Genomic DNA, 26,726 nt, shown 5'->3' with positions numbered 1-26,726 from the left:
GTCCATGGAGTTTTTAAGCCTAAACAAAGAAAACAAACAAAAATCTGCCCCACACACCTTCAAAGTCCAGACTAAGATCCTCACTGTTCATCTACAGAAGCTCTGAAGGAGATCTGGTGCAACGAAACTAAAAGAAAGAACAAAACGACAAAAAAAAACGACAAAAAAAACTTCTTTTTGTGTTTTGTTTTTTCAGTTTATCTTAATACTTTATTTTTTTGTCACTGTGTCTTTGACTCTTGAATTAGTTCAGTTTAAAGGGGAATTACGCCCATTTTTCAAAATTCATACACGTTGTTTCTATGTTCTAAAACACTAAAAAAGAGTATGAGTGAATCTGATCAACTTTTCCCCAAATCTGAAAGTACTCAAATGGAAATTTGTGATGTCAGTACACTCATTCCTTCACAGCTCCTCCAGGATTTTGCGATGTCGAAAAGGAACAATTCACGCAAATTCAACAAATCCCTGTGAATTCTGCACGGTTCCTATCGGGGAAATTTTTTGGCAAATTTCTGTGAATTTCACAGATCATAGCAGTCCCCCGCATAATGTCACCAGATTCACTTCCTTGTTTATGGTTGCAAAGACAATGTCCTGATTTTCTGCATGAAAGCAGAACATCACTGCAGCTTATCGCTGCGCCCAAGTGAATGTTTGGGTTAAATTCGAGGAAACTCCCAGGACACGTCCATGAGATATCGCATTAACAATAAAGTGCCCTACGGACGACCACAAAACATAATACCTCCGTCCTCGGCTATTGCTGGTGAGGAGGCATAAAAAATGGCTTTTGTTTAATTCTTTGACATCTGAGCAAAATGACTTGATTTCTTAAAAAATATATAAAAAACATGTGAAGAAAGCAATGATGATTAAAAAAAAAATGACTAAAAAAATTGCAAGAAATTACAAACAAGGAATTACTCCTACTGAAGTACAAGAGGATTACCTGAAAGAAAAAAACTTAGCTAAAAAGGGAAAAGACTTGGAAAAAGTCCATAAAAAACTTAAAGTAACTCCTCAACATAATTTTAAATACTTTATTATGGACATAATAAATATAGTTTTTCCACTACCCTTTTTCCCTTTTTGCCGCAGACATTTTTCTCCAGCTTTTATCAAAAATTACTTTCCAAATCCACTAATTTTTTTTACAATCTGTGAAACATATCTTATCAATCTGGCTCATTGCCTTTTTGCCCATCTTATTAAATAAAACCAATTTCAATTTAGCTCAGTTTTCAAAGTTTTAAATGCATGTGAACACTAACAAAAAACCTGATTTCTCTCCAGGTTTCAAAGGGTTAAAAAAACTAAATCAAAAATCAAAATCTCCCATTTATCGTCTATGCAGCAGCTCCATACTTTGTTGTTTGATGACTTTGAGTGTGAGCTTGACTTCTCTGGTTTCTGGCTTTGAGACAGCAGCTGGAGTTCATGAATAATTTAGTGAAAGCTCCTCGGCCGAAGAAACGACACATCAGAATTCGTCAGTTTGATCCCCTTTAAATATCCAGTTACAGGTCAAATCTCAAAAAACAGCTGTAAACGAGGTGTCGATGAATCAACGGAGAAATCCCGACACACAATCTGTTTTCACTCAACACTCAACACAACAACAATGATTCACTTTTAATTACAGCCAATTATTAATTACAGTGATGAATAACTTCATATGTCAAGTATGCAGAGTAAAAAACGAACCAAACCGGTGATTGACAGATGAGCTCAATTCGATATCGACTACAGCGTTGCCTAAAGACCACAAACGCTGCACGAATGCCTCCGTGAGTGTGTATATGAATATGACCGTATCTGTTTGTATTCATGCCCTAAAGCCCTATTTGCAAAGAACTAATTACCCCTTTTCGAGCCTTCACTCTGTGAAACATTCAGTGGGATGAAGAAATTCAACGCTGTCTCCTGGTAGTTGAGCTGCTGCACATCATCAAACTAAAAACATCCTCCTCTCTCTCATCACAGCGTCTCTGCGTCTCTGTCAGCGAGACAATCCGCCAAAGCCTCGAGCTGTGAAAGTATTTCTAAATTTACAGTCTATACTACATAGTACATTAAATGCTGAAAAAACAGTTAAAAAAAATCCTAAAAATTACAAAAACAATGAGAAAAAATACATCTTATTCTATTAATTTTTTTCAGCAGAAGTTTATCTGCAACAGACTCTGAAATGTGTAAAAAATAAATTAATAAAATAAATTTGAACAGAACTTGCTGTAAATATTATGGTTTGATTAAACATTTGCCTTTTTTTTTTTTTTTTTAAAGTTACGTGTCCCAGTTTGTTGTTTTAATTTAAATTTTAGACAAAAATTTCTTAATTTTTATTGTAAAGGCATATCAGTTCCAAATATCGGTTATCAGTCTCATTAAGTACTAATAATCTGTATCGGCCCACCCCCACATAAAAGGTTAAAAATGTAAATATTCTTTCAATATTCTCTGGTTGTAGCTTCTTGAACATCTCAGATTTTTTCAGTTTTCTTTTTTAAATTTTTTTTGCAGCCAGAGGATTTACAAAAAAGGAGAGCTTTAAAAACTTAACTTCAACTGTGATGATAATAAATAACAACAAAATCAAGTGCTAAAAGGTAATAAATAAAAGTACAAGCCACAAGAGTAGCTAGCAGGTAATCAAGTAAAAGTACACAAGGATAGATACATTTAAAAATGTATTTTATTAAATTAAAAACACATTAATAAATAAGAATAAGAAGAAAAAGGAGGAAGAAAAGAACAAGGAGAAAAAGTAAAAAACAAATAAATAAATAAATAAAAAGTGAGAGAAAAGATCATGGTTGAAGTCCATTTAGTTTTTCTCAGTTTTCTTTCTTTTCTTTTTTTTCAGAGTTTTTGACTGCTGGTTGGACAAAACAAGACTTTTCATGACGCCAATAAAGCCCCTGAAGAGTATTTGTCACTATTCTCTGTTCATTTTATAGACCAAACAGTTGTTTGCAGATTAATTGATAATAAAAATAATCATTATAAATGTTGTACTGTGTATATATATACACATATAATCACAGTCTCAGCAGTTCTTACTCATCAATGGTTGCTTCTATCAATATTAATCCTGCGCTCGTGGGCTCGTGATTGATTCAGATGATGCCAACTGTCAGTTCAGCTTCACTGAGAAGTGTTTCAGCTCCGTTTATGTTCGTGTGCGAGCCGTCATCCTTCAGAATGTGAATGCATTTTACCAATATAGCACCTTCAGGACTAACAGACAGAGAGAGGAGACGCCCGTCGACTTCGTTACAGCTGAGCCGTTGCCATGGCGCTACGCTGCCTTTAAAAACCCTCAGTCGAGTCTGAAAGCACAGAGTGACAGAGATGTACGGTCCTGAGGAGAGGAGGAGTGTTACAGACGGCAGGAGGAGGAAGGAGGCAGAGTCAGCTCCACGGAGAGCAACAACACCACAACAAAATCAATATGGTCACAAAATACTCCCGACACATACAGTACGTCAGCTCTGAACCTGCGGCGGCGGGATCAATCTAGTTTTGTTTTCAATCACGATTTTAGGCCTGTTTTTAAAACCAGATAAAAAAAAGATTATTGTGCTGCATTTCATTTCACAATGTTGCACGTTTTGTCATTTGCAGAGATGTGCAGATTTACTTTAAATCGCAGCTAACTGTTTTGCAAACTAGATTTTTAAAAAATAGGGGTTGACAGATAATCTATTGTTGGCCAATTATTGGAGCCGATATTTGGCAATTGGCAGATTTTTTCGCTGTTTTATTTTAATCATCGCCAATAAAATTAATTGATTAAAAAGTGCAAGGAAAGTAACTTTTACTTTGTATAACAGTGGGGAGCTATTTTAATTTATTCATTTTTATTTAAATTTATATAAAAAAAATCTGCTGGAAACTCAGATTTGATTAAACATTTGCTAAAGGCATTTAAACAAAGTTTTGTGTTGGAGTTCGGTTTATTCCAAAATCTAAATATTGAGAACAAGATTTTTATTTTTATTGTAAATGCATATCAATTCCAAATATCGGTTATTGGTCTCATTGATAAACTGTTATCAGCCCAACAATTTTAGTCGACCCCTATCAAAAACATTAACGGATTATATGAACAGTTTTTATTCCTTTATGCACTATATAAAAATCGTCATCCGTGACTGTGATCAAGTCTTCAATCATTTAAACACTAATATTATCATTGGGGATTAATGTACGGAAGTGCAACTCTGAGATAAATATTCCATTATTATGGGAATTACAAGACAATCACGAGAAAACATTTCCACTTTTCTTTTTTGCTTTGCAGTGAGCTTCCACAGAAATGTACTAGACAATTATCATATTAATCTCAATTCCTTAATTGCATTAAAATGCAACAATAATGTAACAAAGCAAAAATGTTTACAGTGGATTACACATATCAAGAAAGTTTTAGGAGTCTGAAAACCGATTTTCACTCCATAGAAGCACGAAGAAACTAATGGCTATAATGCGTGCACTAAACACAGCGAAACATGCTGGAGCACGCTCCAACGCTGCAGCAGAATAAACAGCAAAAAGGGACAGTTTTTGTAAACTCTGTTTTTAAAAAAGTGCTATATAAATAAAGTAATTATCATCATTTATAGTCTCATATGAAGTTTTTTTTTTTTTTTTGGCGCTTTGAGCAACACGAGTCGAGAGACATCCAGTTCCATTTTATTGGAGAGACGGCAGACATCTGTACGGCTGATTTTTGATATAAACTCAGCAAATCACACCAAAAAAATTTAAACTGATACACAGAGCCCGACCGATATGCGCTTTTTGAGACCGATACCGATTTTATAGTGGAGAAATTCACCAGTTACCGATATGGCGATTGATATAGTGAATTAGATATAGATGATTTCTATGTGGATTGCACTCTGATTCTGCACCGATATGAGTAAAAAGTACTCAGAAGGCTGCTTCCTTAAACAAACAATTATTTATTTAACAATTTACTTATTTAAAATGATACACAAACAAAAATTAAAAATAAAAATAAATAAAATAAACATCAGTACTGTATGTGTTCAGCATCAGTCCTTGTTGAACATTCAAATAAAGAATGCAAAAATTAAAATACACATCAGTACTGTGTGGTCTTTGCTGACTATTTAAATAAAGAATAAATATAATAAAATAAATAGCTAAATAAACATCAGTACTGTTCAGTATCAGTCGATTGCTGACGATATCTAAACCACACAAGCATCGTTTTCTGCATTAGATGGTCTGTAAAAAAGCGCATATCGGAAAAAAATATATGCTGATGCCGATATGCTTCGATATGTCTGTAAGAGGCTCATATCGGTCGGGCTCTACTGATAAAAAGGAAAATTACATGTTTTTGATTTTGGGGTGAACTGTCCCTTTAAAGTGCTGCTTTAAAGCTGCTGTCAAGTTGCTTTTTCAAGGAACGAAAACTCCCACAAACACCAATAAGTCCTTTTATGAAACAGTAATTACAGCTGACGAGAGGAGCCACACAAGGTCGGCTGGCCCTCACACACACACACACACACACACACACACACACACACACACACACACACACACACACACACACACACACACACACACAGTCTCATTTGTGAAACACCCTTTACGTGTGTGCACAAGGGAGAGTTCACGCACGCCATGTTCCTGACAATACTCGGGTCACATCTGTGGCTTTTTCCAATCACAGTCCACATTCCTCTCACACGCCTGCGAGACGTGCAACAGATAAAAGGACAGTCCATTACACTCTCTCGTCTTCGCTCTATCGCTGCAATGAAAAGGTCAAAGGTGAACTGTGCTTGAACCCTGCGGTTGTGCCACTTACAATATCCCTGTGAAGGCGCCAATTAGCTCAACTCCCACTGCTAACATGACCTCCTACCTTCACAGTAGTCAACTTTCTGTTGTGCTGTGCGTGAGGGACTTTGTGAGCTCGAAGACGACATTGACTTCGTGCACGTGAATCTATAAGTTCCTGCACGACAGTCAGTGTGTTTACATGTTCCTAATTAAGGAGGTGACCTTGTTTTTTAAACAAAATATAAAAGAAGATGAAAGTTTCTTTATTTGAGATTTAACAAAACCTGGCTGACAAACAATTTATAGAGTCCTGCTGCAGAAAAATGATTTCTCAAGACGTGTAGCAAAAGCACTGTGTTACGAAAACTGACCAAAACTAAAACTGGGGAAAAAAAACGAGGGTTTTATTAAACTATTATAAAATCCCTCCTATAAACTTTCTCAACAGTTCCCACAGATCTTTAAAAAGTCTTAAAAGGCATTGAATTAATGAATCAAAAAATGTTTAGGGCATGGGAGGTAGGATTTTAACAGTATTAAGTCACATTTTTGAAAGAAAAAAAACCCATAAAATTACAAGAATGAAGTCCTAATTTAATGGGAATGATGTCATACTATTTCAAGAAAAAAAATCCTTATTTTATAAAAAATAAGGTTGTGATTTTACAAGAAAAAAGTCAGAATATTACAGAAATAAAGTCATAATATTAAGAGAATAGTTATAATTGTGAGGAAAAAAAAATCCTAATATTATGGGAATAAAGTTATATTTTTTCAGAAAAAAGTTGTAATATTGCAAGACTAAAGTCGTAACTTAACAAGAATAGATTCATTATTATGAGAAAAAAGTTGTAATATTAAAAGAATAAAGTCGTAATGAAAAAGCTAAACTATTTCACGGAGAAAAATCATAACATTATAAGAACAAAAGTTGTAAATTGATGAGAAAAAAAAATAGTAACATTACCTGATTTCAAAAAAAGTCACAAATTAAAAATGGAGAGTCAGGTTACATTGTTTACCATAACAATTTTTTTTTCTTTAAACAGTTTAACTTCATTCTCATGAAATTGAGTCTCAGAATGATTTTTTTTTATGTATACTTTTTTGCAAGACTCAGAAGTTGCCCTCATTTTTGTTTTTTCTCATTTTATTGATTGTAAATAAAACACATTTGTTTAGTTTTGGTTATCGTTGCCATAAAAACGTGCTGCCGATATATGACGATATATGCAGAGAGATACACGCGTGCACCCCCTCTATAAACAGAGTAGCGCCACAGGGAATTCTGGGAAATGTAGGAAATCACTGAAGTGGAAGAGGTTTCACAGGGGTTCAGTGAGGAAGAACAATTCGACAAACATCTTAGTTTTCATCCAATATCACAAAAATGTACCTTTTAAATATCACATTAATGAAATCTGGTGATGTTAGTGTGAGAGTTTAAACTCCACATGCACAGGTTTCTCCGTCTGCAGCGCCGTAAATAAGCAAAGTGCCTGCTTATTTAAGAGAGACAGAGTGTGTGTGTGTAAGTTTAATGCATGAGTGAAAATGACGTAGACGAGCCAGAAATATTCAAAAAATGCCTTAAGTTGGTGGGGGAGGGGTCACATGACTCCAGGACACCATGTTGACCTGGTTTCTCAGAGAAAGATCGAGAGAGAAAGAGAGGTCTGGAGGTTTAGGTGAGATCCGTCTTCGCTCGTTTTGCATATTTTATGGTATATGAGTTTATATTTTGTTAATACAGGACTTCATGCTGTCTAAAAAACGTACAGCTATACTTCTCGTTATATACTGCGCTTTGCAAAATCACTTGCAAAAATGATAAAGAAGAGAAAACAGAAATATAAAACACACATGGATCCTAAAATCTAGATTTTTTTGTACATAAGTGCATGCAGAGATTGTGAAATTCTGTCATTTATTCCCCTTTTTGTGCCAGAGAGAAAAAAATAAATCTTCATTATAAAAAACCTTAGCTGTTTGAAAAGTCATTAAGCCTTTCATTACACTTCATTACCTTTTAATGAGCCAAAATTAAATCATAATTTATAAAAACATCTTTAAAATCATCTTCTTTCAAGTGAAAAATATAAAAAAAATAACTGGTGCAGAGGGCTTTTTATTACATATAATATATCATATTTATATGACTAATATCTTTTTTATATTGCTGTTAAAACATTATTTTCTTTCTTTTTTCAAACAATTGTTTAGCTTTTTTAAAATGTTCTTCTGCATTTTACTTTTCATACTTTAACTTCATTTTCCTGATTATATTTACAGTTTTTAAGCAGAATTTTTACTTGTAATAGAGTATTTCCACAGTGTGGTGTTTAGTACTTTTACTTAAGTAAAGGAACTAAATACTTCCTCCAACACTGCGTGGGCGCTAACATGACTTTAAACTTATTTTAATTTTTGTTTTAATTAGCAAAAATATTTCTCATCATCGGATCAGTCTGACCCTCTTTCACTGATTCAAAGAGCTGCCTCTTATTTCACTGTCAAACAGGAAAAATGACACCAAACTCCACATTTTAGTCCGAAATTTAAGAAACATCTGTGGTGTAACGTTAGCTGGCGCTGGCTGCCACCTTTGTCAAAAAAGACAATGCCAGACCAGATAGACTGGTTATACTGGAGACCAGTTTCTGCAGGTCATGATCTGACCATAAATCCTGCTTTGACAAACAGCCTTTTCTCATTTTTTCACATTTTGCATCGTTTTTTGACATCTGCCGGGTTTTTCCCTGCCTCAGATGGGCATAAATTAAACATATCTGTTGCATGAATTAATCATGTTGTTATATATTCTAAGCAGTTTTGGCAGAATTTTCAGTTTGTTGGCATGGAAATAATAAAGATGTGAAACAGATCAGCAGACAGACAGGGAGATGCTGTTTATTGTCATTCTGGTATATTCATTAAAACGCCCATATTGTCTTTCACACTGAGCAAACACTAAGCATGTTTTAGAGCTTTACATTAAAGCACACGTGCAGAATAACGGATAATTGTATCAGTTCAGTCCTTGTAAACAACACTGTTAGCAGAAAACTCAATATTATTTTTACAGATTTGTTTATTAATTTGTTTGTTGCATGGCAGCTAATGTTGTTCTCTGTTTGTATAAATCTGTATTTGTGAATTCATATGTGTGTGTGTGTGTGTGTGTGTGTTTACCTTGGAAAAGGGTGATATCTTTGACTAGTCCCGGCCCAAACAAGCCTTCCAAGATGCTTTCAAAGCCTGTGAAAGAGAGAGGAGACGTGATGTTAAAGGGAGCTGACATGTTTACTATCAAAACAACACATGACAGCAGCTTAAATAATACGGAAAACAAAAAAAAAAACAACTTTCAAATGCAATATTAAAGGATTTTTAAGCCATTATTTTGAAGGGTTGGGAACATGAATGACAAAGTGCTTTTTCCCGTAGGGGATATTTTGCTGATGCACTGCTCTCAAAAATCAAAACAACAAAAAATAACAAAAAAAAAAGCAGCACAAAGCAGTTTGTAATCTTAAATCATGGGGCGGATATAGGGCGTAAATGTTTTTTTTTAATAGTGAAAAATCAAAAAAAAAAAAAATCACACTCACACACATGCATACATTCAGACAATGGCACAGGAGATGGTTTTAGAAACACACAATAGACAAGGCTGTTTGCACACACACACAGAAACACACACAGAAACACACCGAAATATCTCCACCGTCGAGGCTGGGCGAGTGCTTATTATGCATATAGACACACAATAGACACACGTGCGCCTATACAGACGGGGTGTGGAAGCATTTATTAGTCACTATTCTCTCTCACACACACACACACACACACACACACACACACACACACACACACACACACACACACACACACCCTTGTCTTTCTTCTAAGCTCTTAAAGCAAATTAGCGCTTTACCTCTAATACACCAAGCTAATGTCACTCACTTTTTATTAACTGTAAATACCCTCGTTCTGCTGTTGCTTGGCAACCACATACAGAATAACATAAATACATATTGCAATTTTCAACCTGACCCCCTCCTCCCCCTCCCCTTCCCCCACCTCATCTTCCATTAAATGGAAATGGAGGCAGACACAGAGACAAAGACACGTGGATGTGTGTTTGTGTATGAACGTGTTTGTGTGTGTGTAAAGGTGTGTGTGTGTGTGTTTGTGCATTTTAAGCACAGAATGGAAAAGGTTAGCGGGGCACATGTGTGTGCAAGGTTCAAGTGTAGCTACTTGTCGGGCCACACACTTAACACTGCAGGAATAAACCCGCTTGATAAGCCACAGTCTGAAATGTATTTCTCTGTTATAAAATCATCACGTTCGACCTCGTGGCAGCAGGGACGCCACTTCGGCTCCTGTGGCTCCAGGAGCTGTTGTGACTGCAGGTTTCAGCCCGATAAGTGATGAAAATAATGTGGTCAGTCATGGATAGTGATATTTTTTAAGTGTTTGACTTCCTGTTTGCGTTATTTTTTATTCTTAGTTTTATTAACACTTGTGTGAATGCTGAAGTTATTATCATCTTCAGTTGCCTTTTTATTTACCCAATTTTTTAGGGCACAGATGGACATGGACTTTATATCTTGATATTTATGTTTAAGTGTTTATATTAGGGTTGACTGATACTGTTTTTTTCAGGGCTGATACCGATAACAATACCAATTGTAAGTAGTTAATGAGACCAATCACTGACATTTCGAACCAATATGCATTTACAGTAAGAATGAAAATATGTCTGTCAAAATTTAGAGATTGGAATATCACAAACGCCGAAACAAAACTTTGTTTAAATGCTTTTGGCAAATGATCTATCAAAACTGAAACTTTCATCATATACAGCTTTCCCGCAATTTTTTTTATAAAGCAAAAATTTAAGTAAAAATGAAAAAAAAATTAAAATTGCTGCCTGAGATTTTACAAAGTTGTCACTTTATTTATTTCCTTTTAAATTAATTAATTTTATCAGGGATGATTGGAATAAAATGCCAAATATCAGCCCCAATAATCAGCCAGGCTGATAATATGTTCGCCCTAGTTTATTTATTTATTTTACATTTTTACACCCCTCATGTATTAAAAGGAGAATTGACGCGGAAAATGATCGGAGAGGCTGTGTCGGCAGTGTTTGGGAGATCGGCGGTACAGGAGTTAAAGATACGCTCTTTTGTTAAAGGATTTAACAGCGAATTGTGGATTATTCTTTAGGCACCGAAGTAGAATCCAACTCACAAACACAACGGGAGAAATTTGGTATTGCAAATGACTGTCCAACCAGCTCTACCAATCCAATGTGCTGAACACCAAAACAATACAAATAAACGTGCTCCTTCAGGTACTTTCTGGCTTCACTTTACACATGAACCATATTTAAAGCTGGTAAGGAGGACGGTGAAAACAAACAGCTGCTTCATAACATTCACACCTCGTGGACATTAATTTACCCAAAAACGAGTAAGTAAAACAAGCATGGAGGACTTTTAAAGAGTACAGCACAGAGATGGAGCTCATGTCAAGCTTAAACAGACGCTGCAGCAATTCAACAATCTTGTTGTTGCATCTCCATCAGCACAATCTTAACACAAACACTGAGGAGGAAGAAAGGAGGCGGCTGGATTTACCTGCCAAGGAAATCTGGAAACACACCTCTGTTGTCTGCAAATTAATGATTAAATAACTATAAATTCCACTAATACAGCCTAACTGCCAGTTTCCAACCCAACCAATTTCTACAAATCGTCCAGACTTTTCATTTCTGCCGTTTAGACAACTAACACAGTTCATTTTAGTTCAGTATGAAAATCTACTTCAATGTGCTCTTTTCAAATCAGAGAGCACATTCCTGATCATGGGCTTGGACACGTAGGAATGCCAGTATGGAGCATTTAGGTCACATTGCCCGAAAAGAAGTGTGTGGGATGGTGTGTGTGTGTGTGTGTGTGTGTGTGTGAGGGAGAGAGTGAAATCCCTCATTACCAGTTGTATAGTCTTTTCAGCTTGTGTTGGCCAGATGCCAGAAACGAATTAAGTTGTGTTATCCTTTAAATTCCAGCAAGACCTATCATGTGGTGATGGTATGTTAGGAACATCAAAAAAAAAGTGGAGGGTGGGCGTACTGCTTATAAACTGCAGTACGACTAAAAAAATAATTAAATAATAAAAAGATGAAAATTACCAAAAAAAAAGGAAAAAAACTGAAAAAAGAACAGAGGAACATCTGGGAAGTCATCCTTTTAAACACAAAAAAGAATTTTCCACCACAAAATTGTATTACTTTTCAAGGCATGGAAAATGTGATATAAAAACTACAGTTTTTCAGGTTTTCAGTGAGACAGGAAAAGACATGAAGCAACCAAAACAGTCCAAACGATCCAAAATAAAACATTTTCGTCACTACTGTGTTTGCAAAACTCCAGTAAACCACTTGTTTCTCTCAAACATGTTATGTCAGGTCTCTTGTGAAACAACAGATGGTGCACAAATTAGACTTCTAGATGTCAGGTTTTCTTGCATGACATTGCATGCCTCAAATGCTATTAAGAAAATTAAAACCTGAGCAATTTAGCTTGATTTCTTTCAAACACACGGGGAGAAGGCAATGAGCAAGGAAAGAAGAAATGACCCTACAATTTGCAAGAATTTAGCAAAAAGTAAAAGAAAATTATATAAAAATGTGTTTTTAAAAAAGACAGAACAATAGAAACAAAGTTTCAAATAAACACACAAGGAAATGACTTGGAAAAAGTGCTTTAAAAATTATAATAATCTTTTCACATATTCCCACATCTGTAATTCTGATAATCATATATTTCCCCAGGCTTTTTCCCCACGCTTTTTAAAAACAGTTTTCTAAATCGACTAATTTCTTGCAATTTGTGGCATTTGTGCAATTTGCCTTTTTTTCTCCAATGTTTTTTAAAGAACTCTCACCAGTATGGTCACTGTTACAAGGTTTAAATACTGCAGCACAAGAAAAGTGATGTCGCTCCAGTTTTCAAATGGTTAAAACTATCACCAATGCATTCGTTCTATTGCCCAAACCTCCTCTGATGGGCAACCAACATCCTCAATTTCCACTCCTCTCTCCCCGCTTAGTATTGGATATGGCAGAAAACTCCCCCACCTCTCACACACACACACACACACACACACACACACACACACACACACACACACACACAAGCACATCACAAAGTTCCCTTAAACCTGCACATGCAAAATTCATGCGGCCTACAAAGGCAGCTTTGATAACAAAAAAATGGAAGCTTCAAAGAATTTTCAAAAGCTTCAATTTTTTTCCTCCTCTCTCCAGCTGCCAATGTGCGCAGAAATGCAGTTCTGCTTTCAAGTCGGGGGGGAAATAATTAGGGTTGCAGCGCTGCAGCGTGAGAAATCAGCGCTGAAAGTCAAAGTTAAACGGGCCCCAATGCTATTTGGGCCACAAGATGGAGAGCACTTTCATATTTAAAGTGACAGTCAGTCACAAATGCATCTCCAGGGGCGTGATGTAGAGAATGACCCCCCCCCCCCCGCGAGGCTGACGCTGCCATTGGACAGATGAGATCGAGGATGTGATTGGACAAACGAGATGATTGGCTAGATGAGATAACAGCGACAAAGTCTCCTGAGCCACGGGCAAAAAGCTCCACAAATGTAGGTCAGTTAGCGAACGCACTCTGAGCCCAAAAGCATTCACACATGACATGGTAGAGAGCGAGACCACACACACACACACACACACACACACACACACACACACACACACACTACGGCATCTGGGATTCTGTCAGTGTGTTATGCAAAAATGCATGTGAATACACACACATACATACACACAGAGAGAATGAGTTGTCCCCAATCTCTGAAACCTCCATTGTGTCACTTCATTTCACTTCATAGCGTCCTGCAGCACAGCCCAGAGGAGCATGACACAAACTTAAGAGACTCACACACACACAAAAACACACACCAAAATACACACAAATACATGCATGGAGGGAATCACAAGACATCGAGCTAATTCACATCTGCACCAGAAAGGACAAAAAACAACCAATAACAGAATAAGTGATGTGAGCTTGTAAATGATGCAGTGGAACCTTGCTGCTGCTGTAAAATATGATTTAAAGGAGGGCAACAGCGTCCCTTCTCTAAATTTTGAGGTTTTTACGAGTCCATGAACGCAGCACAGGCAGAGTTCTCCATGAGTTATTTTTCCTCAGCAGCAGTTTGTAACTCGCAGGTTTGATCATTGATCAGTCGATCCGTACAGAGCCGATCACATCAGAACTTTTAGACCCATCACTCTGCTTGAAGCTCTGCTGCTCCGTCTGTGCCCAGAGTCTGCTCTGTGCTCCGAGAGCGTGAGGCATTCAATAACCAAACAGTAAAAATATTTCAGCAGCGCTCCTATTGATAAGTCCAGCTCCGAAAAAAAAAAATCTATTTGTGGCAGCAGATGTTTGATTCATGGCGGCACACTACAAACAGATAAATGTGTGGGAAACCCTGTACATATATGACTCACAAATTCAGGTTAATAAAATATGTATTCTCAATGGTGGGTAATGAAAAAACAGAATTTCTGAGAAAAGGTCATTCAGACATACATCACAGACACCAACTGCTGCTGAGTATTGTGAAGAAAATAAGTTTGATATTTAAATTTTAAATGCCAACATACACAGCGATGAAAAGTACCATCTTTATCCTTGTTTCTGTTTTTATGTTATGTTTTCAGTGTTTGTTTTTTCCAATGTTAGTTGTTTTCAGTGCACCAGAATTACCTTTGGTGTTGTTTTTAACAGGTAGACTTGATGATCTAATCACTCTCTCTTATTTGTCTGAGAAGAGAATTGGCAAAACAGATTATTGTATTGTTTATTGAAAGACAAAATACATGATTATGGAGGAGGTGAGGCCCAGACTGATACTAATATTTACAAAAAACATTCATAAAAAACCATTTGAACATTTTGATAAGGCTCCCTTTAATTTTGGTTATTAGGGAACTACATTCACTTTTAAATTGACCTGGTCTCATTCTGTTGTGTTGAAAAAAAAATAGAGTTATTCTGCAATCTAGACCATCCCCCCCAAAATGTGAATAATATATAACATAGGAAACACTCTGCTCCGGCATTATGAGAAAACGTCACTCAACCCCTCCCCCACCACCCAATACTGGATGGTAAAGAAGACATTTACAGGCCGTGCTAAGGAAATGCTTGCTTTTACTGCCCGGCATAGGCATGAAAAAACTACAGTTATGTATGTAACTACTGTTCAATGAATTGAGATGTCCAGACATTTTAAAAAATCTGAAAAACACAAGTTTACCAATGTTTTACCAATATAAACAAGCACATCTAGTTCCCTAATAACCAAATCTGGTTGAGTTTTGTCACGTGCTCTCCATAATCACACATTTTGTCCTTCAATATTGCCAAACAATCTGGTTGGTTTTCATTGACGTATTTTGCCAATCCTTTGAAAGACAATTAAAGGGATATAAGAGATTTAGGGGGAAAGATGAAGGAACACTAATGCAAAGTGCAAACTGTGTGCAAGGTACAATGGACTGATTGTCAAGTACCGTTAGTACGAAATATCTGTTATTAGCAAATGCAGCTCTTGCAAAGACAAAACAGAGTAACTGTGCTCTGTGCAAGAGGAGAAAAAGGTATTAGTAATATAATTTTTTTAATAAATGACCAGGAAATGCTAAATTTATCAGCCTCAGTGTGGACATGGCAACAGGGAAATCCAACAAGCACAACATCGAAATGTGTGAGAAAAAACAACACAACAACACTCCTAGTGCTGTCTGCTGAGAGCAACTGAGCTGCTCAAAAATTCATCTGCGGGTATGCCTGTCAAATCAAACACACACAAACACAGAAGAAACAGCATCTCTCCCGTTTCCAGCAGCAACTCGACACAGTAGGAAGCATCACGATCAGGGAGGCAGAGAGAGGGAACGCACAGGACCAGGGAACCAACGTTTGGCTTTCTAATGACCGTTGGACCTATAAGCTATGTATAGTGCAGCATGAGCATTAATAATTTAGCATGACCAAAGCCCCTGCCTGGCTCTGATCAAATCGATACCTAATTAACCCTAACAGGGGCCTGAGCTTCAGAGCAGAGGAAGTGAGACAACATGTAAGGGAGCAAAAGGGAAAGATCAACAAGAAGAGTAAACTTAATAGCTCAAACCTGACACTGTTTGTGGTCACTGCGTTTAAGTCTTTATGCTGACACTCTGACAAGATGGGACGAAGCTTCTTTTCAAGGTTTCATACAAAAACACAGAGGTAGAAGCGCAGGAGCTCTTGTAGTCCAGATGCTGACATTAACGAAAGTATTAACCAATAACGGGCAGGTTATAAGGACGGCCCTGCACAGCTGTATGAATGTGACTGGATCTTACTAATCAGCAGGACCAATCGGTTACTGTATGAGTCAGTAATGGTGAAGCATGAATTAAACTATTTAAATTCAGACTGCACAAGTTCAAAACTCAGCCGGGACTTAGATCTGTTCTCAGTCTGTTTATCTGCAGTAAGTTTTTTCAAGATGTTACAAACAAACTAGTTTTTGTACTCTCAATAACAGAATAAGTGAATTCCCACTAACTTCCAAAATCACATATGAAGTTCTAACTGCAGCAGTTTTGAACGTCCTTAACGTCATTAAACGGTCGCAGTTCAGCTCCAAAACTACATGGTTATGCTTAGAAAAAACATCCTAGTTTGGCATTAAATAAGTATTTTTTCAGTAATGTTATGCCACATATGTCTTATACACAAATTAGGCTACCTTGTTATTAAAACAAGTCAAACTTGACTTGATGCAAAACACCAGTCTCTAGTGCAAAAGGCCTGTGTTTGTACTTAAGTACTGATCAACATTGAATCAATCTGTGCCAAATGCTAGTACCTGAAGGCACATCCGGGTGAGAATGTTGGGTTTAGACAAGAGCTGGAAAAGCGTCGAAGCCCCCTGAATTTGTGAAGCCACCCACAGAGCTCCAAGGTCAGCAACAGAGAGCTGCTGGGTTCAACTTCAGACATAAATCGGAAGCGACCAGAAACTGGGAAGCCAGCCATGGTGCTCTGGACCCAATCCATCAGCCCCCCAGCAAGCCACAACTATCGCTGCAGAGCTGATCTGCCACAATAGTGTTGGTCTTTGGTCTATTTTCTGTTGTATATTATAGTAATAGACTTTTATCTCTGCTAGACAAGCAGACACACACACACACACAAGCAGACAGAGACAGAAGATAAGCTCTATGTGTGATTAGAAAAGAGCAGAGAAATAGCGTTTTAATCTACTTAATCACCTCTGCAGCTTTATCCAAAATTGCATTTCTTACAGACAAAATAACATACCAAAAAAGTTGGATACCAGTACTCAAATTCAGAGTCACCACCATCTATGTGTCAGATAAATCCCTTGCCTTTGCCCCTCAAAATGGCAAACTAAAAGCTTCAAAGCTAAAGTCCACAAACCAACAGGTGACATTACAAAGGCTACATTCATTATTTTATACACTTTATGGTTTAAATGTGGTACTTTTTTTTACTTATCCAGTTTTTTTCCAAATATCTGCTGTCAAAATAGTAAGAAGCAGCCTTGAAGTGCAAATATACTGTATATTCTCTGAGCCCTACAACATAAGATGCAACCAAACAAAAATGGATGCATTAATCTTTGCCTCAAAAAGTGCTTCAGGCAGCACCTTCTCCCCACAAAGCTTTACTCAGTAGTTAGCAGCAGCATTAATGTCCACCATAACTGACCAGAAACACATTTAGTTCCTCATTCTTCATCAACAAAAGTTCAAAGAAAAAGCTCTTTCACCAAACAAAAGCTCTGATTGATAAGTTGTCTCTGGTGCTTTATGAGGATTATATCATTTCTATGTAAACGCTTAGTGGAGAGAATTTGTTTATCCAGGAGGGCTACAGCTCTAAAAACAATCAATTGTGCAACAGACCGCTTTAATCCTAATGATCTTTGCACTCCAAATTAGCTCCAATTAGCTCCACCCTTTTTCACAGAGACTGCTTTTCTTTTTAGGTAAAAACAACATTATACTGTATTATTCACTGCACTTTGACCCTGATTATAACCTTCACACAGCAAAAAAACCCATATAATCCACTTTGGTGACAGTGAGGGACATAGCTGGGGGACTCAGGATTTGGAATGACACGAGGACATCACATGACAAGTCAGCAGCCAGAAACACTAAAACAGAAATTTACTGGCAGACTAATCTATTTTTTCCACACATGTTCCATATGTGCTGTGATTTGGATTTGGCTCAAAGTGACTACACAGTTTGCCTAATTCGGCGGGAAGCCCAGTGCTGTACAGCGACATGTATAGTTAATCTTGTAGGCAATCTTTTTTATGTCTAAGCATGTCCCTTTGCATGGTCATTATTATTTTGACACACCACCAAGAGCAGCATGAAGAGAAGCAGTATCTTCTGTTGTGAACCGGCGTGCATGTGATACAGATATGAAGATTTAGACATTTATCATTTCACAGATTTCTGCTGTTTTTACGGCCTGATTATCTGTACCAATGTAACTAAAACAAAATGCTGCTTTGTGTGAATCACAAAGCAAGAGCTAACAAACACACGCCCCACCTGAAATCGGTTCTGAAATCACAGAAGTAGAATATTTAGCGCCATCATTTTTTGGGTAGGAATTCGTGAGAGAGCTAACATGATTAGACACGCAAAAAGCTATAGTCTTTAACTTTTGCTTAAAAAAATGCAGCATTGTGTAGACCAATACATGCACAACCTGAAATGGTAGCAGATATAACAAAATATTTAGCACCAGATATTTTTAGGCAGGAATTGGTGGAAAAATGGCTCGCTAACATGCTGCAACGTTCGCCACAAGAAAATCTGCGACTTGACTTTTACTTGGTAGTTTTGTAACCTAGTTTTAAAAGATCACTTAACTTACCAAGAAGAGGAAGAAAAGACAAATGTAGCATAGTTAAATCAGAAAAAAGCTTACAGGCCCTGTTATCTGTAAGCTCCAACATAACTAAAAAATCTGCTTTGTGTAAACTTTCAAAACTAAGAGCAAGCACATGCTAGTTTGCAGCATGCACTGCCCAAAACAGGGGCAGAAAAGTACAATATGTAGCGCTGAATACTTTTTATTTGGCGGGAATTAGTGGATAAATGGAGGATGATGATGATGTTTGTTAACATGCTACAACATGCGCCAAAAGCTCATTTGTGTGACTTTTGCTCGGACTTCTTTCCGATAGTTTTCAAAAATCACTTAAGTTGTTATAAAAATTTTAAAAGAAAAGAAAAAAGACAGATGTAGCATAAAGAATTATTATAATTGTGGCTATGACTACTTACAGTCCAATAAACTAGCTAATGAAAAGCTAATTCGCGAATGAGCAAACCATCTTTACTTCTAGTTGTGTGTATTCATGTAACGTGTTAAAATGCTTTACACTGCTTTTCTTTATTTCTTTTTTTTAACTTAACAATAACACTAAGATTCTTAGATTCCTGTGCATTATTTGGCCCTGAAGTTAAATTGAGTCTGTCTCTGAAAGCTCTTTCTTCTTCTCTTCTCACTTTTTTGTGTGTGTATGTGTGCGAGGTTCGTGACAGTGTTCTCAGATGTCGCCTGGAGGACCAGCTGTCTGTTTTGACTGGTTGATATTTGACTGACTGCTGGCAAGAAATAAAATTCAGTTTGACCTTGGTGCCTCGGCGGAAATAGAGGGTCTGATTTCAAGGCTGCGGAGGACGCACAGGCGGCAAGAAAGGAAGAGAGCTTTATGTATGTCATCATCAATGACACATGAAACAATTTCAGTTTTGATTGCAGCCTGTTGAGGGAACTTTAATTTTTTTGTATTTTAGTGTAATAAATATTAAAGATCAGTGGACTAAAGAGCAAGTGATTGATATTTGATGCGATTGCATGGATTGTCGTAAGGATTTTTTTAACATTTGCTATTTTTCACTCACAATAATGAAATTCAACAATCTAACGACTGATTACAAGTTTCTAATAAATATTTTCGATCAATTTTATTTGGAAGGTATTTTGGGCGGGGGAAAAAATCAATACAGCCATATTTTGTCTGCCAATATTGTATTTAGACCCTATATTTTTTTAATATGTAAATTATCAGTTGGCCTTTTACAAACACAAATTTAACTTTTGGTGACCTATTAAATAATAAAATCAAGCTTTTTCTGTCTGCTAGATACAATTTGCTGCAACAGAAATGACTGAATTGAAGTGAACACAGTGGTGAAATTTAACAAAGTACATTTACTCAAGTACTGTATTTAAGTATAACTTCCACTGCATTTCAGAGGTACTATTGTACTTTTTAGCTCACTCAATTTATCTGACAGCTTTAGGTACTACTTCAATAACAAATCAAGATTTCTGCATTAAAAAATATTAAGAGTTTATAAAATATGTTTTGTTGTAAATTAAACTCAAACAAAGTAAACAGTTTATAGTACAGCTGAAATAAATTAGATTAATCAATTTGCCAATTGACTTAAAATTAATTGGCAACTTTCTTTTTTTGTATTGGGTAGTTTTACTTTTAATTGTTTAGGTAGGTGTTCCTGATTATTCCTAATCAATGTTACTTTAGTAATATATTTAATGCAGGACTTAGATTTGTCTCGTCTTATTTTAACAGTTTGGTTTTAGCACTTTTGCTTAAGGAAACAACTTAAATACTAGGACCTAATACCACTGAGTCAACAGATTAAAAATGTATTATCTTATTGGATAAAACAGACACTGACTATTTTTTTCCGTAAGGGACGTACTTTGCAGTTGACAAAAGATAAATCATAATATTTTGCAATAAATGTTAAACTCAGCAAAGTGCAACACATTAAAAATCACAAAAATATTGTATTGTGACTTATTGTGATAATATTGTCTTGTGGGGCCTCTGGTGAGAGCTTTGCACTCTCTGATTGATCCATAGTTTGTCTCATGCAATAAAAGTTTCTGTCAATTAAAACTACACTAAAGTAATCAAAATAATAAATTGCCTCATTTAAAATTTAATAAGTCTCTTCTGCCTGGAAGAATGGAAGCAACAGTACCAGTAAGGAGTCTTTATCATGCTTAATTTGCTTAATTTAAGAATGCAAGCGTACATTTAAATTATATTTAATTTAATCTTATTTTATTTTTTTATATTATATTATAAAAAAAAGTCTATGCTATAAAAATAGTTCTCTGTTTTTGAATGTATTTTGATAACCAACTCCAAATTCCTAAATAAGAATTAATCTTTAACAGGTGAAATGTTTGAGTGCCACCACCAGGAAAACAGACGACTTCTGGTTTAGCACTCTGCTAACTTAATTTAGGACAAAATCTTGCTAAAAAATATTATATTATAAAAATATTATCAGTCCAAATAGATCCATCCTGATAGTGAAACAAGTCATTTTGCAGAAGTTGTGATGCTAAGAAAAATATATCAGCTGATTTATAGACGTCACTTTCACGAGCAAGTCTACTGGAAAAAGTATTTTTGGGCCCCATGGCATCACATGATTCCACTTTTGGCCACAATGAAAATTGGTTTGGTTTTAACCCTTTGAAACTCGAGCAACTTGGCTTGATTCCTCACAAAAACATGGAGTGAAGGCGATGAGTAACTGAACAAAAAATCTCCCAAAATGAGCAATAAATGAATACAACTTCACAAGAAAATTACCTGAAATTAGCATAAAAAAGTGAAAGAATAATAAAATAGGAAATGACCAGAAAAAGTAATAACATAAAACAAAACAATAATAGTAAACATATTATAACAATATTTTTTCTTCAACCTATTCATTTTTAATTTTTTTAGAATTATAAAAATAAAATTCTAAATATAGTTTGATATTCTTTGAGATTATCCTTGATCATTTTTTAAACAATTCTCTCTTTTCAAACTCTACTTTTTAGGTAATTTTCTTTCATAATTTTTTTTGCAGTTTTTCTCCTGCCTGAAAGAAAGGAAGCAAAAGCACCATTAATAATCTCCACTCATCTAAATTTGCTTAATTTTAGACCCTAAGCGCACATTTAAACAAAAAAGTGCTATAGAAAAGCAGCTCTTTATTTTTGCATGTGTTTTGATAACTAACTCCAAAAGTGAGAAGTCATTTTAACAGGTGAAATGTTTGAGTGCTGAGCGCCACAGAGACGAGAAAGAGAGAGAGAGATTCACAAACATCACAGCAGAGGAGAGATCAACCAAATCCTTTTTTCCTCTAAAGGACACAAACTTCAGTCGATCTATTGAACCATATTTTTTTTGTCTGTGTGAGAACAAATACAAATATAAAAGCTTGTTTACTGAGAGTCACAACCACCTCTGGCACAGTGCGAGCAGCGTGTGTTTGTGTGTGTGTGTGTGTGTGTGTGTGTGTGTGTGTGCGTGTCTTGTACATGGATGTATGTATGTGTGGGTGTGCTTCCTGGGGAATGACGGGGAAAATGAATAAAGCAAATATGTGCATGATTGGCCAAAGGCGTGGTAAAACAGAGAGTCAAACTAACTGCAGGAAACACACACACACACACACAAATGAAACACACAGCCTAAACGCAGTGTGTCGATTCAATCTGACGGCTTCTCGGCAAACCAAATCCCTAATCTCATCTCATCTCTCTCTCTCTGAAGTATCCGGTGATGAGCTCAAAGGAGGCTGATGTACGCTGGCAGCTATTTCTGTGACTAACGCACCATCATTGCACACACATGTGTACACACACACACACACACACACACACACACACACACACACACAAACACGCTTGTTAACGCAGCAGAGACACTGTAAAAGCAATCAAAATTGGGCGGTGTCTCACGTAGGTGAATTAATCCTGAGACATCGCACCACATATCAAACAAGTTTGAAGATTTTAACATTACGTTGCCACGGCGTTAAGCTAGTCAACATTTGAACATGGTCATGGCTCGGGGTGAGGGAGGGCGTTAAAAAAAAAAAAAAACTAGGTCGAGCTCTCTGATTGGTTGTCGAATCACCCCTAACATCAAACAGCAGCACATTGGATGAGTGCATGTGTGCATCAAATCACTCCTACATACATGCAAGGTTGATTTAGAAAATAAAACAATTGGTCGTGGCACATTTAGGGTTCCCGTTTCACCCCCATGATGCACTGGGGCATGCTTGGGGTGTGGTGCTGCGCATTTTTTTTTTTTTTCCTGTTCACTTTGCTCATATCCGCAGCCAAGCAGATGTCACAGCGGGAGGAAAGAGAAATAAGAATCAGCCCAATTACTCCTCTAATTATCTAATTATTTCATTACGTGGTGGAGAGCAGGAAGGAGGAAGCGGACGGTCTCTCAGTTTCCTTTCGCCCTCTGTGCTGCTGGTGACGACACCTGCAAATATTTCTGAGTATTACCTTTCTGCACTCGCTCTCTGCTGTGGATTCTGGTATTCCTGTGTTTTTTAAAGCTGCTTGCTTCCTCTTTTTCTTTTATTTGACCTCTAATACAAACATGCAACCCCCCGCCCCCCCCTTCTGTTTTTGCATGTTTGCTCTCTCTGCGCCTCCTTAGATGGAGAGGAAAGTGAGAAGAGAAGGAGGTGCAGGCGTACGAAAGTGCTAAAGAGAGACAAATTGAAAACAATTAAAGGCGAGATGGGGGAGTTTGTGTGTTTGCGCAAATGAAAGTCGAGGGGGAGGACGGGGGATAGTGGTGATTAGGGAGGTATTAATGAATAGGAGTGGTAATTAGTGTATTCTTTTATTTTCTGCCAATTAACTTGCCTGCTAAAGTAGTAAACAACTATGGTGTGATGGAACCGAAGACGTGACGACAGACAGGGAGTGATGCAGACAGGAACGACACTAAACTGGGATGAACTGGGAGGGTGTCTGGTGCCGTGGGACTGAGCAGAAAGGTCCCACTGCGGAGCTCCAGGCTCAGGCCCACCTCCGGCACCGGGCCAACGGTGCAAAATTACATGTTTTCTCAGGTGTGGTAAGAGAGAGAATCGCACGTGTTATTGTGTGTGCTAACGTAGAAAATCACGTTTTATCGTGTGCTATGATGTAAATCGCGGGTTTTATCATGTGTGCTACGATGTAAGATCACACGTTTTATCATGTGTGTTAAGGTGGAAATCTCATGTTTTATCATGTGTGTTTAGGTGAAAAATCATCTCTTTTTTCCCCATCTGTTATATGACTTTTCTTCCTAAGTTGACTTAAGGAAGAAAATCACACATTTTATCGCGTGTGTTAGGACATAAAATCACGTGTTTTATCATGTGTTTTAAGGTGGGAAATCATTTGTTTATCGCGTCTTTTAGATGCAAAATCAAGTTTCATCATGTGTTAAGGTAGAAAAATCAATTTCTCAAGTGTGATAAAAGGGAAAATTTCATGCGTTATTGTGTGTGTTTAGGTAGAAATTCACGTTTTTTGCTGTGTGTTAAGGTGGAGAATCACATGTTTTCTCACATGTTTAAAGGCATGAAAATAATGTTTTCTCGTGTGTTAAGGAGCAAAATCACACGTTTTGCCACATTTGGATGAAAAAATCATTTGTTTTATCACGTCTGGTAGATGTATAATCACATGCTCCATCATTTGTGTTAAGGTGGAGAATCACGTTTTATCGCACGAGTTAAGGTGGAAAGTAATGTTTTCTCATAAGGAGCAAAATCACATGTTTTGTCAGATGTATTAAGATGGAAAATCATTTGTTTTATCACGTGATAAGGTGCATCACGATTTATGTTGAATTATTGTGTTTTTCCCCGTGTGTTAAGGTGCAAAATCTCTTGTTTTACAGTGTGTGTTAACATAGAAAAAACACCTGTTTTATTATTTGTGTTAAAGTAATTATTTACATCTAAATCTTTCAGAAAAACACTTAAACATGTATTAGAGCTGCATTCTGCAAAAACTGAGCATTTACAGTAAATACAGTTCAACAAAGATGACCCAGAAAACCCTAAATTGGTACCAAATGTAACCATTTTTGACATTTAAAGCAGCTTGCTGTGCAAACAGGGTCATGCTTGATTTCTTTAACTGATTTACTTGTTATTTGTGTTTGGTGACCAAAGCGTTCTGTAAGGCTCCCATAAATAAAATGCATTATTATTATTAAAAAACAAACTTTAAATACTTTGTGTGTTTAAAATAGAGTTTATAAGATGGATGGATCTTTACTCTCCCTGGCCAAATTTAATTTGCAATAAAACAAATTAGAAAAGTTGCAAATGCCAAAGAAAACATGCATATTAGCGGCTGTGAAATCAAGCTTGATAAAAAACTAAGCGAAGGAAATCACAATCTGATTACGATCCCCACAAATGTGGCTATTTATCAAGTGTATTAATTAACTGGTGTGGAGCACAGCTAAATCTATCATGCTTATTTAAAGATAAAGGGACTGGAAATCGGATTTATTTCGACTCCCCTCTGCTGCCAAAAATCACTAAACTTGGCAGGATGACACGCCGTTGAACATCTGTCCAGCAAGCGAGCTGCAAGCGAGTCATGTGACTTTTGTTTACAAGCTCTGCACACAGGCTCAGTTTGAGCTTTGAGAAACACAACTGGAGGTGTGATTGCACCTTTGGGAGCGGGCTTCAACAAAGCCTTGAGACAAAAAAAGAGAACAACATCAAGTTAATGGACTGCATGGTTTGTGTTGGTTTGGCTGTTTTCCAGCCCAATAATACTCCTGATTGATTCTGAACCACAGAGGCAGCGCTCGCCGTCAGACCGGGCGCAGCGGCACCACCTGGACCAGCAGTTCTCAACCATCTGCCTCTGAGCCCCAAGAACATACCGTCAGCGTCTGAAAATTAACTTCGTGCTTTACCAGCCAACAAATGCCAAGAATAAGTTTTGCATGAAAAAAAAAAGAACAGATTTCAGTTCCTCAGTCATACGATCACTCTGCTCTTCATGTTCATCTATTTCTGTATCCTCACACCTCAAAAGTGTTAGCACATGGGAGTAACATTTATTTACAACATATGGTGGACAACTGAAAAACAGATGCTACTGGTTTGTTTAGAGCTGTTTGTACAACTTTCAGTTTAGAAAAGTGCTCGGTTGAGCGTTGAACTGGGCAGAAAAGCCACAAAAGCCCCTTTAACACTTCAAACAAGACACGGCGGTTTGTGATAGATGCACAAAATGTACTGAGAGTGGTGCAAAAAGAGATGAAAACAACAAACAAACAGATTAAAATCAGGCAAATTATCTCCAAAGGCAACATTGCTTAAGGCTCAGAGGCAGTGAAATATTGTAATCATTACTAAAAATTAAACACTAAGATGACTCACATCAGTGAATCCAACAACACTAAGTTCTACAAAACAACCCTCACAGGTTTGAATTATTTGGAAATGTCATTATTGATAAAGATTTTTATTGTATTTTTGATGGATTTTTAAATTTTTCTAAATTTTGTTTTTATTGGCAGCCAGAAGATTTACAAACAAAGATAGTTAAAAAGCTTTACATTTAGCTTGTTTTTGTGATAATAAATAACAACAAAATCAAGTGCTTAAATTAATGAATAAAATACAAGCAAAAAGGCCGTATGGCGGGTAAACTAACTAGAGCTGGTCGTATTTCCGTGTACGGTCTCGTAAAATCTGACCAACAGTCTAAAATCCCAAAAATGTTTCAATGATACAAAAAATTAGGAAACACCAAATATTACTATAGTACACTATAATAATAATAATACCATTATAATACCATGTTTGAAAACAGATTGAATATAGGCCTACTACTAAAAAATATTGTAGATTAATATGT

At 36.6% G+C, this 26,726-nt stretch overlaps 1 protein-coding gene across 1 annotated transcript in view; it reads right to left on the bottom strand.

Annotated features, from left to right (window-relative positions):
• Positions 1-26,726, bottom strand: part of lcor (ligand dependent nuclear receptor corepressor) — a 130,041-nt gene that overhangs the window by 62,909 nt on the left and 40,406 nt on the right. The window contains exon 2 of the mRNA XM_088074981.1: positions 9,022-9,087. Within this exon, the coding sequence (XP_087931107.1) occupies positions 9,022-9,087 (66 nt within the window). The remainder of the gene's footprint in view (positions 1-9,021; positions 9,088-26,726) is intronic.

This window comes from Plectropomus leopardus, chromosome 3, assembly GCF_026936395.1.
Source record: "Plectropomus leopardus strain MGB_pleo_1.0 chromosome 3, ASM2693639v1, whole genome shotgun sequence".
In the NCBI taxonomy this organism is placed as follows: Eukaryota; Metazoa; Chordata; class Actinopteri; order Perciformes; family Serranidae; genus Plectropomus; species Plectropomus leopardus.
Note: the sequence above shows the minus strand (reverse complement) of the source record. Positions and strands in the feature narration are given on the sequence as shown.